Source organism: Hypomesus transpacificus, chromosome 26 (genome assembly GCF_021917145.1).
Source record: "Hypomesus transpacificus isolate Combined female chromosome 26, fHypTra1, whole genome shotgun sequence".
In the NCBI taxonomy this organism is placed as follows: domain Eukaryota; kingdom Metazoa; phylum Chordata; class Actinopteri; order Osmeriformes; family Osmeridae; genus Hypomesus; species Hypomesus transpacificus.
The window spans coordinates 6280423-6296995 of NC_061085.1; the positions used below are offsets into that span (position 1 = coordinate 6280423).

Consider the following 16573-nt stretch of genomic DNA (forward strand, 5'->3'; position numbering starts at 1 on the left):
TTAGCCTAATGCATTAAATTATGATGAACAATGATTTGATACAGGCCATGTTAAACGTAGCCTATGGCTAGCATAAATTGTGATTTCAAATGATTAGGCATCAGGGATAGGCCTATCTCAATCAAAATTATCAGAGTATAATTATCATAGCTATATAGTTGTTAACAGTAGTTTACAATTGCAAAACAAACCTAAATCCATAGGCTAGCCTACATCTCCTCCATTTACCCGACACAACCATGTTAAAAAGTTAGGCTACTGGGTAATGTATTGATTAATAGTTGGCAATTTATTTAAAACAATGTCAAAAAAGTAAATTTACATGTGTTTAGAGGGTGTCTGTAAAGGTCTAAAAAAGGACCTCGACCTACGTAGCCTATCGTTCACGTCAATCATGGCGTGTCATTTCATGTTGATGAAGTGGTGGATGAGGGAGCTGTCATAGTAGGCTTACAAGGCTTAAAGGGAACGTTCTGTCTGGAAGAAGTCCCTAGGTTATTATACTGTGGAAGGCTTCTGAAGTGGTTCTTATCGATCAAAAATAATAGGCTGTGAGTCGAGGAGTTCGGATTACGAAGGTATGCTTTATTACAAAGGTTCTCTCTGGGTTTCACATTTGCTAGAGCTTCTCAGCCGAGAAGTTCTGCCTCCTCCATTTCCTCCAGGTCTTTTATACAGTTCATACACGTCACACAAATAACTCTTGGCATCATCTCATCAATACGTGTTGGTCAATCTTAAACAGACACTGGTCTGTTTATTTATCGGTTGTCATGAGTCAAGGGTCATCTCTATCTAAGGGAACAAACTCCATGTCAACCTGACCTTGCTTATCTGTGTGAAGCATACAGCTCCCTAACTACACTCTTGGGAAAGAACATTTCTAACACAGGAAGTTTGAGCTGGAACAGCCAAGTGCTTGTCCCATAATTGACTACGGGGCCTGAGCACAACAACATCGTGACTCATCTATATTTCTCGAGCACAGCCTAGTGCTTTCCACCCTGCTCTATGCCCTAAACTGGGGCCTTGCCCTGATGTGACCCCAACAAGCATATATCCAACTATAGGGTGATTTCTGGCCCACCACAGATCCCCCCTTATAAGGGTCAAAAACCCTTATACTACGTCAGAAATCTATTGCCGGAGAACCTTAAAACATTTAAACATTGAAAAAAACAAACCTTACAGAAGAAAAAATTATTTACATTTTTTTATTTTTTATTCATGAGTATATGGTTTAAGAAATATGCTAGTGTTTGTCTGCAGTGGAACTGTCCAGATTCATGTTGTGCAATAAGGTTTCCATTTTTAAGGGTGCCTCGGTTCAGTCTACTCATATGGTTGTAAGCTTGCAATATGTGTGAGTATATAGATCCCCCTCCTTTCCATGGCTTGACAAAATACCCCAGATTTTCAAACAGTTTCTCAAAAACACGTTGGTATACAATCAAACATCAAGTCCACATACAACAGTTACAACATATGCAGTGCCTAGATATTCGTTCAGAATTGCCTTTGTTCCGCTGTGGCTCAAAAATCTTGGAGTAAAACTCCCCCTGGCGTTTTTTAGGCCATATTCTTTTGGGGAGAAACCATGGATGGCCGTCATTTTAACATAAATGGGTTTGGGAGGGCAGTCCTCCACAAACCTTCAACAACTATACACAAGATTAATGAATCACATAAACATCACTCAATTATACTTTTTAAAAGAAATCAAACTCAAAAAATAAACAAATTATGTGCTTAGTATACTCATTGAGTGATGTTCCACGACCTTGAAGCGGCTCGATTGATTCGTCGGCGCCTGGTGTGGTCTGGTCTGAACATCATTCAGCCACTGTGACCCTCCCCTCCCTGACCCCCCTGGACCCAGCCAGGCACAGGATATAAATCAGGGGAGGGAAGCCTGTTTTTGAGCAGAAAAAGAGGTTGTGAGTCATCCAACTCCCCCTTCTCTGCTACCATTGGGAAGGCATAGTGGGTTTTGACACGAGACCGGAAAATGGGTATGGAACAGCAGAGGATCAATACTATGGCCAATAAGGTTAGTAGCACAGCTATCCCTATCCTCACACAGCTAAACCCCCAATCTCCCAAGCTTTGTCTGTCGAATTCAAACTATTCAGTTTCGTGTCCTGCATTAGCCTTCATCTCCTCTCTCAGTGCTTTTAAGTCAGACATGGCTTGTGTGAATCGTCCTGTAGGGGCAGTGTTATTCGGTATAAATGTGCAACATACCTGTCCAATCAGAGTGCAAACCCCCCCACGCTCGGCCAGCAGCCAGTCCAATACCTGACGATTATGCCAGGTCATTGCTGATGTTGCTGACAGCTGCTGTCCCAGGGCGGTGAGAGCCTGGGTCCATTCAGTGTTCTTATTTACCGTTATCCAGGGTAAGATGGACTCAAACCCTTAAGCCACCTTATTTCTAGCTTTAAAGTCATTGGGCACCCCACTTGGCTGACCTATGGCATCGATTGTAACGTCAGATGTGAAAGCCCGCCTCTTGCGAGGAGCCTCCTCGAGTTTCTCTGCTGCTTGGTTTAGCTTGGGTTCACCTGTACCTATCTGCCATGTTGATCCTGCCGCTGAACATGCACCGTCTAGACAGTTGACCATGGCCAGCCTTCGAGTTCCTACATGTTCCAAACCACACCTCTTCTCGGTAATGACCATCCAGACATTCCTTATCCCTATGTACAGATGGTCTGGTGCAACCTTTATTTCAGCCTCGAAATTCTCTAATGTGTTAGTTGCTGGCATTGCATGGGCAATTACTTGTGCTATACATATTGCAATGAACTCTGCTTTGCTCCCCCCTTCTCCTAAAACATCTTGTGTCAACCCACCTACCTCTCCCTCACCGAGCGGTTTGCTCGGGAAGGGGATTCTGCGGTGTGGGTGTGGAGTCGGCCAGGATCGTCCCCTGCTCGCTCAGCTGCACGTCTCTTAGCGGCTGCACGAGTAATGGCGCCATCGGGTTCACTGGCGGGGCTGTTGGAGGTTTGATGGCCTCTGGTAGTGGCCCTCTTTGGTGAACCTTCTCTGGCTCCACCCCTGGATCTGGTTTTAATTTCTCCTGGAATTAGATACAGTCAAGGAACAGGATACTTCTGTGGCCAGGGGAGAGTCTTATTCTGTTAGATGATCTTGGTGCATTAGTCGGCACTCTGTCATCATAGTGGAGGTGAGTTTTATAGAAACCGGGACAGAGAGATTGGTATACAATCATAACAGCTTCAAGCTTAGGATGTTTAGTTTAGTCATAGCTTTTGTGAAACTTCATCAGGAACAATGTGGGTGTAGTATATACATCACCAAACCCTACTTTCCTCTGCCACTCGCCAGTTGTTCTCCATGCAAGGGCAGTGGACTCTGGGAGGTGTTAACTCAGAGCCAACAAACATTGTTAATGTCATCAATAAACCCTGGTTCTATCAACCTAAACCACCTATGCATGTTGTTAACAATTACTTTAGTTTCACATTTCAAATGACAAAATTACTGTTGCATCCACCTCATGTGTCCCCGTTCCACTCACCCCCCTTCTTCCCAGTTGGAACGCAACCAAGAAGGGATTGTTGTTGTTCGGCGGTTGAGTTTCATTTTCTGATCGAGCAGGTTTTGAGTGACTGTTCGCCGTTGTCCAGGGTGGCTTGGTAACTTCGGGCCCTGGATTTGGTCCTTGGTCTTAAGCACAACCTTGACTTCTGAGGCACGAGCAGGAAGCTCTCAACCTCAGTCTCAGGCCCAGTTCGAGGGCTGAGAGTTAACCAACGTCATTTGTGCGCTTTGCTTTTAGGACAGCACTGTCCTGTACTGTATCAGGGATCAGTACAGGAGATCAGAATCAGAGTCAATAGGTGTTATAGGTGTGACCAAGTCTGATGTGGGATTTATAATGGTGATTCCAGATGGACCACATGGTTAACCCATCATCGTGACCCTGTGATCAGGCAGTGTTTCTACACGAGGGTGTTGACTTTTCCCCCGGTCGCCTTTACTGGAGACTCGGCAACCAGGCTGGATACTGGTTGGTTTCTCCAAGGCTCATTCTCTCCTCCTTCTTACTCGTATTCCTACAAAACAACTTCAACAAAAAAGCTTCACCATAGTCTAAGGGTTACACTATCAAAATTATAGATGTTACTTAGGGTGTGCTTTGCTTATCTATCAAATAAATTATCGATTTAAAATTGCCTCGGTTTCTGAGACCATTGTCCACATTTTTCCTATCCCCCCTTCCCCCCATCACATAGTTCTTATCTATGCGATTCCTGGGGGACAGAAAAAATGTGTTAGTTAGTGACAGCCTAAATTCTTCATATTCCTGCACATATTTATAATATTTTTACCTCTTCTTTTAGTGTAGCGAACACCCCCTGTTCTTCTAGCCTCACCACTGCCTATCCGGCTTTCAAGCCGTCTGGGTCTCGCAACATTGTGACATAACTCCTGACTCTGTCAGCAGAAATGTACCCCGTTCAACAAGATTTGCAATTTTGTGGTGTATGTAAATTGTGATTGGATAGCCCAAAGTGAGTGTTGATGCCTTCTCATACATGTGGTGTATTGCGGCTAAACCTTGATAGCATGGCGGCAAGGCTGCCTCAACTGGTGTCAGTCCACCTGAACAGCCCTCCTCTGGTGGACTGTTTCAGCATTGCAGTGGCGTGGTGTGTGCGGTTGGATACATACAGGAAGAAGGGTTTCTTGTAGTTCGGGAGGGCCAGAGCTGGTGCCTGTTGTAGACTCAGTTTGATATCCGTGAATGCTTTCTCCCCCCCCTCAGTCCATTTCAGTTTGGCCTGTAGAGAGGTGACTCCTGCTTCTTTCATCATTTCTTGGAGGGGAGCGGCTACTGGGAAACTAGGCCCAGCGCCAGCACTTCTGGCTTGCTCCCCCACTGCCTGTTTTGACTGTAGCCCCCAGGGGGAGTCATGAGTACTGCTTGTAGGCCGGACTTGAGTTGGAGTTTGTTCAGCTTCCGCACGTCCTCTCGGTCACTCTGCAGCCTTTTGTTTTCATTTTTCCTTTCCCTTAACACTGCATGGGTGATGTGTTTGCAGAACTGGGCAAACGGCATGGAATAGAGACTCACTTTGTCTCCTAACCGCCCCTGAACAGTCTCTGACAGGCCTTGAACGACCCCTTGTCGAAACATGGCTTGTTGCAGGACCGCTTCTTCTGGATTTTTTCCCAGTTCAGGTCTCCAATTTCCCAAGGTTTTGTGGATGAACGCCATTGGTGGCTCAGATGGTTCAATTGTCTCCCCAATGAGCATGTCCAGTCTGACCCGGTCCGGGAAAAGGGTTCTCAGATTCTCCCAGACTTCGGTGCGAATTCCATTGAAAAGATTTTCATCTTCTACATGTGAACTTAGGACATCTGCCAGGTGTCGTGAGTGCATGACGTCACTCAAGCCTCCCGCCCCCAAGGTACGCCCAAGAATCATTTTTATGTCTCCTATGGAGATATTGTGGCCTAGTGTCTCTTGCTCAAACGCCTTAATCCACCTACTCGCTCCCTCATATGGATTAGGGAGCCGAGTAATTAGTCCTGTCATGTCCATTGTCATCCAGGGCACATAGTACATCTGATCTCCTCTGACCAGGATGGGGGCTTGATAGTATGAAGGAGGCCATCTGTCGCGGACTGGCCTTCCCTGGCCCGCTTCTCTGCTTGGGAGGGGATGGACGGGGCTCTGGGCACGGGGAGGGGCTGGGCTCGTGGACCGGGCCATGAAGATGGATGAAGACCTTGGGTTCTCTGCCTCACCCGTATACAAGGTATTTCTGGGTGGGGCAGAGCTGCTCTTCTCTTTATCATATGGGGGAGGGGAGGCTCTATCTAGAGTCCTGTGATCAGTTTTGGCTGCGAGCAGGCAAGCCTTAACTGTGTCACAATAGTTCTGTCCTTGTTGTTCGTACAGCTTCAGAACTCCAGCTTCCTCCTTCTGCTTTCTGAGTTTTTCCTTGACCGATCCAGAATGGCCGTGATTGGCGACCAGGACCCTCATGTCGTTGCAGAGGCTTAGATCGAAGGTCCCGTGCTCCGCCAATGACGGTGTCATCTTGGCAGTGCGCTTGGCCCATTTCCTGTTCATCTCGAGGAGAAGAGGATGTTGGAGGCTGCGGACCTCCTGGGCGGTCACGCGCGGAGGCCCAGCTGGCACGGTCTGGTCAGGCGACAGGATAGCTCTGGCTCCTCCCTCTGTCGGTCTTTTTGGCACACTCATGATGCGTTTGGGATGGAACAGGCAGATCTAAACTTAAGGATATGAGTGTTACTGGCCAGTTTATATACATATGCCACTTGCATACATTCATTCCTGTATTCTCCTTTTATACTTTATGTGTGAATGTAAATGAGTTTGTTGAACGAGGCAAATATACAGCTGACAGTAAATGGAGACACGCTCATAGGTTTCCCTTTTTCATTTTTATTACAGTCAACAGTGTTATTTCTAATCCTCTTTCTCAGTTTTTTCAAACAACAGGGGTCCAAATGCCCGGATCAGCGTCTGTAATGTTCAGAGAACAGCATGTAAAATACTTTTTACCACATTTGTTCCCAAATTTGCTTTCTGTCTTTATTTTTGCAGTTTACTTTGATCATTTTATTCATTGGAACCTTCTTGATTAGGTTTATAAAACATGTCTTTCAAATTTACTATCAAATAGTTAAATTATTGTTCTCTTAGAATTATAACATTCTTCATTAATTCAACCTCTTTATCATAGTTATGATATACACACATTACTTGGGCGACGCCTTCACTCTGAAAACCCTTGCTCAGCCCCTCCCTTACAACGCACCTCTCGAGCCCTCATCTGGAACAGTTGCGCAATAGCCGCGAATTCCCACATTTCAGGCTCAATTTCTCTGGTTTGCTTCAGGATCATGTGTGTTCTCAAACTTATCGTTTATCTGACTCCATCCTATACACGTTATAGCTTTTTTCTAACGGAGACTTAGTCCTTCCCTGCCTGTCCCTCCGAGGCAGCTTTTGTAAACACAGCTGTCTCGAGAAGTGTAGGCAGTACGCAGGACCTTACTGTCTCAGCTTTATATTACCAGAACACAATATTTGCATTATCTATATTATCTACAGATATCCATCTACTGTTAGTTTATCCAGCACGTCTTAAGATAAATCATACGGGTCATGAGTCCTAATTTACTTTCGACTAAAGAAATAGCTGCAGCTTTCTCTTTGCTGTCACTTTGTTGTTATTTAGTGAAAACTAGACAGGACATAGATATTTTACAAAGTATAATTTGTTTCTGAGGTCTGTTGAAAAGGTTAGTCACGCAAATGCTCGTCGAATTTTTAACATCTTTGGCTAACATGATTTTTCCAAAAGCCTTGTTTTGTAGCGTAACAACAACTCCAGTCATTACACACGTATTGAGATCATTTGTTGACCAACCCGATTGCCCGAACCCTTGACTATTACCAGTTTAAATCAAGGTTTCTAAAAGTTATGGTTACTCAGTTTACTCGAATATCTTTTTACTGGGCCATAAATTGTTTTTTGCACCTTGGGGGCAACTCTATCTCATAGGAATCGCCGGATATCCCCCTAGCTACCCCTTACCGGATACGATAGTTTTGAAAGCTTTAGCAAGAAAACATTTACATTCATTATCCTTTCATTCAGGGATACATACAGGTATCCTATTGTAACTCAACGTTTGTAACCGACTTCCTCCTCTTTCTCAGCCTTCTCACTTTAATCAGTTCAAAATTCGTATCTAGGCATTTGTCAGGTTTACAGGTTTTTTAATTGCCTACCTCAGTCCAAATGTAGATCTCTTATGAATCTCGTCGGGCTTCACCAGTTTTGTGGGAGGCTTCTGAAGTGGTTCTTATCGATCAAGAATAATAGGCTTTGAGTCGAGGAGTTCGGATTACAAAGGTATGCTTTATTACAAAGGTTCTCTCTGGGTTTCACATTTGCTAGAGCTTCTCAGCCGAGAAGTTCTGCCTCCTCCATTTCCTCCAGGTCTTTTATACAGTTCATACACGTCACACAAATAACTGTTGGCATCATCTCATCAATACGTGTTGGTCAATCTTAAACAGACACTGGTCTGTTTATTTATCGGTTGTCATGAGTCCAGGGTCATCTCTATCTAGGGGAATAGACTCCATGTCAACCTGACCTTGCTTATCTGTGTGAAGCATACAGCTCCTTAACTACACTTGGGAAAGAACATTTCTAACACAGGAAGTTTGAGCTGGAACAGCCAAGTGCTTGTCCCATAATTGACTACGGGGCCTGAGCACAGCAACATCGTGACTCATCTATATTTCTCGAGCACAGCCTAGTGCTTTCCACCCTGCCCTATGCCCTAAACTGGGGCCTTGCCCTGATGTGACCCCAACAAGCATATATCCAACTATAGGGTGATTTCTGGCCCACCCCAATACAATAACAAGTAGCATTTTGGGCAAATGACTGCATATGAACCGCCCCAATATAAAATAAGTAGAATTGAGAAATATAGGTTACTTAATTAACGTCGCAGTTACGGACTGGCAACGTCACAAAATTACGTTGCCAGGAGATTGCGGTTACAGACTGGCAACGTCACAAAATTACGTTGCTAGGACGTCGCGGTTACGGACTGGCAACGTTATGTTGTGACGTTGCTGTTACCAACTGGCGTCTTTCACTTCCCACGTTGCCGCAACGTCGCCAAAGACCAACGCATGTTGGTCATCGAATGACGTTGCGGCAACGTAAGGGCAATTAACTTAGCTGGGAGTTTAATTCTGCGTGGACAGTTGTATTTGTTTCACGTTCATCTGCTGGCTTATCTGAATGCTTGATATGTGGCGAGAAATGATCAAACAACACAAAATAATGTTAAAATACATTTCCAGAACAAACACGCAGCATTTGCTGAAAAGTACAAAGCTGGAGATGAACGAAAAAGAGCAGTTTTGGAACTGCAGCTGAAAGCTGGTCGGAGCTAACATACCAGTACTTTCATGAAGTGGATTAAGTCTGTAAACTCACTGTTGTTAGTTTGTGGCAGCTAGTTTGTTTCTCTACATTATAACAGGTAAAACCAGCAATAAAATGTAACCCTTTTTCTTTGTGTAGTTCTATCATTTAATAAATGCAACAAACTATAGTTCTTTTATATATAACCGGGTTTTATATATAACCGGGTAGCTTTAGGACCCAGGAGCTTTTAGGCCGCCCACAGCTGATGTGCTGCTTCCTTAATAAGGCCCACAAAGGTTTAAATTGTGTACCGGAGGCAATTAGTGGCTAGGCGGTTTTACCTAATGCTTTAGGCATTGGCTCTGGGTGGTCTCCTCAGGTGAACGTTGATGGTGGACAAATGTCAGTAGTGTGGAGCGACTGCCACTGTTTTTCCCATGTTTTGGTTTCTTTGAGGTGGTTTGGTTTCTTTCTTTCATTTTGGATTAATATTTAATGTAACATATTATTAACAAATTAACTGTGTAACGAATTATTAACGAAGGAATTATTACGACCCCCCCCCCCCGGTCTGACAACCCCAACCCCCCACCCCCCTCCCCGCCACAACTAGATTTCTAATCTGTGGGAAACACTGGAGTGTTATTTAGGTAATGTCTACTGGTTGCTGTAATATTTAGTTGTCCTCAATTTGGGAGTTCAACCAACCAGCCATTCTAGGCTTAAGAGTAGTAGGCCCACAAGCACGCCCCTACCCTTAAGTGTTTGTTATTTTCATAGAGCCTACTGTCTGATAATACTGGATGTAATAAACTTTGTATATATTTTTTATACCACCGCCTCTAACATTTCATTAGATTGGACAGGACATGTGTAGGGAACCTAGCCTTAAGTTACAGTATTCTCGACTGAGGGTCTCTCACCCCATTTGTGAGAGTGGCGTAGTCATAAGCACCCCGCCACATATATATTACCTACATGTAGGCTATAGGCTAATGTTATCTTCATTTTAGGGGTAAAATAAGCTTTGCGGCTCCAGAAAAAAATTCTGTCATGGGAGAGGGGCTAAAATGGCTCTTTTGATAGAGAAGGTTGCAGACCCCTGTTTTAGTTTTGTAATGTTTTCTTAGCCTACCTTAATTCTGACTTGTGTGCCGAGTCCGACACCTGGGGCCTCATGTATAAAGGATTGCGCAGCTTGCATACCAGAAGATGGCGTACGGCCAAAACTCGAATAGTACCTACGCACAGAAATATTCACATGCATAAAACTGGTCGTACGCCAGGTCTGCGCTAGCCTGCTACTTCACCACTACCATAACGGAGCTAGCTGCCGTAGCTGGAAAATCAAACTTTTCCCGACCCCCGTGGGGAGGAGGGTCACAACATCATGGCCACCAACAAAACTCAGCAAGGAATGTTCTTGCTCCGGCTTTAATTTATGGATATTCGGCAGTGTTGCCACAACCGCAGAATAGCTTCGCTCGCATCTTTCTCCGCCACCATTACTGAACTACTCAAAGTAGTGCACGACATTAACGTCATCGTTCTCAGCCACTCCCTCTGTTCGCTGATTGGACCTTTGTTTCTGAAAACCGACTTCAAAGTCAAACTCCCAGACCTAGTACAGAAGCAAAATCCAAATTGAGCGGAAGTACGTAGGAGGGCAGAGCCAGACTAGGTCTGCGCACCTTTCCTTTATAAATCACAATCAACATGAGATTGACCACATGTGAACGAGCCACTGACCCCGCCTTGCTTCCTCCCATAAATGAATATGCAGATGGACTATAAATGCGCTCCTGAGGTAATTTCTTTGTTAGAATTACCGTATTTATTCGAATAAACGCCGCCCTCGAATAAACGCTGCACCAAAAATGAACGTTATTTGAAGAAATATGGTAAAATGGCTAAACACGCTAAAAAGAAAAAACTCACAGACTTTGAGATCGAGGTTCTGACAACAGAGGTGGAGGCGAGAAAATGTGTCCTGTTTGGCGGCCTGTCATCAGGTATTAGCGACAAAAGAAAGTCGGCTGAGTGGAAAACTGTCACTTTTAGTGCCATTTCTTGTTTTTAACCTGTAGCACTTTGAGATCTAGCTCAATGTCAAGTGCATTCCAAATAAAAACTTTATTATTACTATATTATTACTATTAAATTATTATTATTATAGGGCCCTAAATGCTGTGTTGGGAGAACCGGACCATGGCAGAAATTAAGAATAAATGGTTCGATGTAAATCTTTAAATTAAGAAACGAGTGGTGGCGCATCGTAACAGCATGGCACCTATAGGGTTAGAGTGACATGCATTTTCTGAGTGATTTTGTACTTTGTTTGATACCCTCAAGTTTAACAGAAATTATTAAGTGGCGGCGGATTAAACAGAAGGCTAAATAGCATTTACCGTTTTGGCATTTTGATGTGATCATCCACATTAATGATCAAACTTTTATTTTTATGTTTTTTGAATAGTCAACGTCACAAACGTAGTAGTGGTAACTTTATTTTGTAATGTTTGGTGAGTTTCGGTAGCCTGGCTCTGCCGTCCTACGTACGTCCGCTCAATTTTGATTTTGCTTCTGTACTCGGTCTGGCCATTCAGTACGTAAGTCAGATTTTGCAGGTACATTTTTAACCGGCCAATCAGCGAACAGAGGGAGTGGCTGAGAACGATGACGTTGATGTTGTGCGCTAGTTTGTGTTGTAGTTCCGTAATGGCGGCGGAGAAAGATGCGAGCGAAGCCATTCGGTCCGTTCTGGCAACGCTGCCGAATATCCAGCAGCTAAAGCCGGAGCAAGTTTTGCTGAGTTTTGTTGTTGGCCATGATGTTGTGGCCCTCCTCCCCATGGGGTTCGGGAACAGTTTGATTTTCCAACTACGGCAGCTAGCTCTGTTACAGTAGTGGTGAAGGAAATGGCTGAGGCGAACGCTAACGATTGGTTATGGTAGCTCAGAGTGGCTCTGGGCAGATCCAATAGACCAATTATCACCCTGTCACACAACTGTCAAGCAGGCTCAACTGCGCATGTCGGTTGCAAAAGACGAACTTCTCCCCGGTCTATTACACTTGGAGTGTCGATCAGGTTATCATATATCACTGGATTGCAGGGCTTGATATTAACTTTTTGAGGCCTTTGGACAAATACATTTATGTTTCACTTGTCTATGCACAAAAGTCACTTGACGCCGATACCCTAAAATAGCCTGACCAAGTGATCGGGCTAAACTAGCCGGGCTAAAGTAGCCTGGCTAACGGATGTCGCTTTCTCAGGCAAATTACGAATGAAACAGGTTCGGTTAAAGAAATCCGAGATGCTGACTATCTTCATCAGGCTCGTATCTACATTAGGCAGTCCTCCCTGACGTTTCTGGTGTATAATGGAGTGAAATACAACATCGTGCACACTGCCAGTGAGTGAGTCTGACTGAGGCTAACATCTAAACAGTGTAACGGGGACGCAGTCTCACTCAGATTGCGAGTTTAAAGAAATCAGAAAAATAATCGGACGAACTGGCTAAAAGCAGAATTTGCATATCTCTTGAAAGCTGCTTTGCTTGACTTTTTAGATGTAAAATTGAATTTAAAACTATAAAATGATGAACTTTGTGACATGACGTGGAACCATGGAAGACATGGTTGCCGTTCGACTATGCGGTCTGTACCGGGCGACAATCTCACTCAAATTTCAAGACTTTCATGACCCAAATCAAAATTCTGATGCGAAAGATCAATTGGTAATCACTTTCTTTCTTAAAGGCTGTCCTCCTCGACCTTTTAGGTCTTTTAAAATCTAACTATTTGTATTATCCGTGTGGTCTTTTTGCTATTTAAAATGCTATCCTTTCCCGGTTTTCTTCAACCACGTTGCGCGCGCATCCCGAATGATTACAAACAAATAATTGGTCTATAGTTTTAAACAGTACCCGCCTACAAGGAAGTCAACGCTTGTCAATGGAGCGAGGCCAGACTCTCTGAACAAATGAAATGTACGAGAGTCTGGTTAGGACCAGGCTAGAGTTTCGGCACTTTTCAGTTAGAATTCACCATGTTACAGAGCCAGACAAGACTTTGCGGACGGTCCGCACATTCTCACGTCAAATCTTTATACATTACAAAGTGTGCGTGAAGCTTAGGCAAGATTTTTGTGTGTATGCAACGTTTATACATGAGGCCCCTGGTTTGTAGAGCTGTGAAATTATTAATTTGTAGCCCTTGTTAAATAAACCAAACAACCCTAAGATTATCATCCACACTGGCTCATTTGATGTCGTACACAAGAAAACTGGCACTGAGATACTTAAAAAATATTTCACCCAGCTGCTGAACACACTCAACAGATATCAAGATGTATTCATCAGTGGACCGATTGCATGCCTTCGCAGAGGAAAAGAAGCCTTTAGTCGACTATAATCTTTCAACACATGGTTGGCATCTGTCTGTCTGGCACACAAACTGAGATTTATCGATAGTTTCAATGTGTTCTGGAACTGTGCAGACCGTTTTCAAGCTGACGGACTCCACCCAAACCGTCGAGGATCTCGACTACTAACAGCAAACATCAGTCACGTGCTCCTGACCACAAATCAAGTTTCTCTCCCTATCCCTGTTGTGTCTAAGCTGACTGACGCATCCCAAACAACCTCCCATGGAACAGAACGAACATTCAAACAGCCTCCTGCAAGGACATGGGCCCTGCACAGATCTGCACCCCCCGGATGAATTCCCTTGTGATGGAACAGCTCAGTGACATATGCTGTGTCTACTACCGCGCACTTTACAAAGTACACTGCAATACAGTGCACTGCAAAACATTGCACTTACATATTCAGTACACTCCGTTGTTGATAAGTGCTGTCTCAAATGGAACACTTACGTTAAACACTTGGTGGAAGTGACGGACGCAAATCTGCTCGCGACACCCGCAAAACCTGCCAAAATGAACGCGCTTCTCCACTCAAGTGGAAAAAGCTGCCGAAAGGGCTCCTCCTTTTCCGCTACGTAGCCAAGATGGCGACTGTTTAGGGCGAGTAGTGTCCATCGTTGTACACAGTTTTTTTGGACCGTTTGCAGTGCGCCATCCGGGTACTTTCAGTGCACTGAATTCTGCAGGTTTTGTGAGTGAAGCGCCCTAAGCACTGAAAGTTAGTGCTTGAAGTGCACAAGTGCGCAGTAGTAGACACAGCTATAGACTTTCCCAAAGAAAAGCTACGCTAGGACAGCCACCATGCTATTTCATTAGACATACCGGTCATCATCACAAACAGAAAATGGCATGGTAAAATGCATGGTTACAAACCTGAAACTAGTGTTAGAAGTGTTGGAGGCTCAAAAGTGGTTCTTAATGTTGTAAGAATAACAGGCTTAGGAGTCGAGGAAGTTGATTATACGTAAATGTTTTCGTCTTTATTGCATAGGCTCTTTGGGAACACACGCGGAACTTCTCTAGCCAGAGAAGTCATGCCATGTCATCAATAGACAAGTACTTTTATACAGTCCTACCTACGTCACACAAATATCTTGGCACTATTCAGACAACACATACTTGTTCAAGACAACCAGATGTATCCGCTCTATTTGTTGGGTTCCTATGATACCAGGGTCGTTATAACTAGGGGAACACGCTATCAGCTCATCCTGACCTGGCTTCCTGATGGTAAGAACATTCTAACGGGAGGGGTGAGTGAACCACAAAGTAGTTATTGTCCCATAACTGAATATGGGACAACAACAATGTCTCAACCTTGAACTATTTCCTTACTGGGGCTGTTTCTCAGACTTAGCTGACCTCTGTCCTGGGCTACTCCCTGCACGTACCACCTCACCCTAAATAGGTCCAAAAGAGACTCCAACAGAAGTCACAGAACTATCCATATTCTTCCAACAGATTTATCAACCCCTGTTTTATCTGTTAATACCCCACAGATGAAACTGGCCCTTCTAAATGTTAGATCACTAAATAACAAATCATTTGTAGTTAATGATCTGATCAAAGAAAAAAACTTAGACTGCATCTGTCTAACAGTAACCTGGCTAAACAATGATACGGCAACAGCAACTCTTATAGAAGCGTGTCCGCCCGATTACAGCTTTCACCAAGTTTCTAGGAAATCAAAAAAAGGTGGAGGAGTCGCAGCTATTTTCTCCTCTAAACTTTTGTTCAAAATTACTGAGCTAGGTGAATTCACATCATATGAATATCTTGCTATAGAGCTCAAAACTGAATCAATACTTTTTGTTATTATATATCGGCCACCCAAGCACTCGCCAATATTCATACAAGAATTCTCTGAATTATTATCACCATGTGTCACTAGATATGACAAAGTAGTTTTAAACGGAGACTTAAATATCCAAGTAAATAAAAAAGCAGACCCAAGAACTATTGAGCTCTTAAATCTCCTCGACAGTTTCGATCTAACTCAACACAAAACAGACCCAACACACCAGCATGGAAATACACTAGATCTAGTGATAACAACTGGACTAAATATCAATATTATTTAGATAACTGATCTACCCCTCTCAGACCATCATTATATACTTTTTAATGTGGAAATTATCCTAACAAAAAACACAGAAGAATTCTTAGTCCAAAGAAGAAATTTAGACGATACAGCTATGATGAAATGTTCTGAACAATTTGCTCTATATGAGCCAACTAATCATGATTGCTAGCAAGGAGAGAATATTTCTCCAACATTATTACAGAAAATGCCAGAAATTCCCGGGTTCTTTTCTCCACCATTGACCAGCTGCTAAACACTGTCCCTGTCCCAGCCCCATCCTCAGCAGTTAAATGTGAAGAGCTTGCTTTGTTCTTCAAGAACAAAATAACTTTGATCAGAGCTAGTATTATTAATAGTGGGGTCGAAACTGACATCAGTAGATTCTGCAACATAACCATGAGCACATTTACCTGTATCACACTTAGTGAACTTTCCAAAATTGTCAGCGAATCTAACTCCACAACCTCAGATATTGATCTTATACCCACAACATTCTTTAAGCGAGTGTTTGATAGTGTCTCAGGTCCGGTGCTAGAGATTATAAACACATCCCTTAGAACTGGCGTCTTCCCAGATGCCTTCAAAACAGCTGTTGTAAAGCCCCTATTAAAGAAACCCAAATTGGATAACAGTCTACTTGCAAATTACAGACCAATATCAAACCTTCAATTTATTAGTAAAGTACTGGAAAAGATCGTTTTAGTCCAATTAAATTATTTTCTTGAAGAAAATAACATCCTGGAAGTCTCGCAGTCAGGTTTCAGGAAATATCACAGTACTGAAACTGCTCTGACTAAAATAATTAGCGACCTCAGACTAAATTCTGATGCAAATAAAGTCTCTATCCTTAACCTGCTAGATCTCAGTGCAGCATTTGATACCATTGATCACAACATCCTAATCCTGGAAAAGCTTATTGGGTTCACGGATAGTGTATTGAACTGGATAAAATCATATATCACAGGAAGGAAGTTTTATGTTAGTTTAGGAGACCATAGGTCCAAGAAACATGAGAACTGCTACGGAGTTGCTCAAGGAAGTTGCTTGGGTCCATTACTTTTTTTTCTTTATATGTTACCACTTGGCGACATAATC

At 43.4% G+C, this 16573-nt stretch overlaps 1 protein-coding gene across 4 annotated transcripts; it reads right to left on the bottom strand.

Annotated features, from left to right (window-relative positions):
* Positions 1-564: 564 nt before the first annotated feature.
* LOC124487476 lies at positions 565-8122 on the bottom strand. 4 transcript variants are annotated; one of them, XR_006958388.1, is made up of 2 exons: positions 2860-8122; positions 565-1912 (listed from the first exon to the last, which is right to left on the bottom strand). XR_006958388.1 is itself a non-coding variant. In XM_047049844.1 (2 exons), the coding sequence occupies exon 2, from the start codon at positions 6242-6244 to the stop codon at positions 4865-4867; it is 1380 nt and encodes a 459-aa protein (XP_046905800.1). In that variant the 5' UTR covers positions 6245-6276; positions 7805-8122; the 3' UTR covers positions 2587-4864. The 4 variants fall into 4 exon arrangements, 3 of the variants coding, with proteins under 3 accessions (XP_046905800.1, XP_046905798.1, XP_046905799.1); XM_047049844.1 differs by lacking the exon at positions 565-1912 and having other exon boundaries at positions 2587-6276; positions 7805-8122; XM_047049842.1 differs by lacking the exon at positions 565-1912 and having other exon boundaries at positions 2587-6529; positions 7805-8122.
* Positions 8123-16573: the final 8451 nt, after the last annotated feature.

Excerpts from the sequence above, each read along its gene's own strand:
- LOC124487476 (XM_047049844.1), bottom strand. The coding sequence starts at position 6,244 with ATGAGTGTGCCAAAAAGACCGACAGAGGGAGGAGCCAGAGCTATCCTG.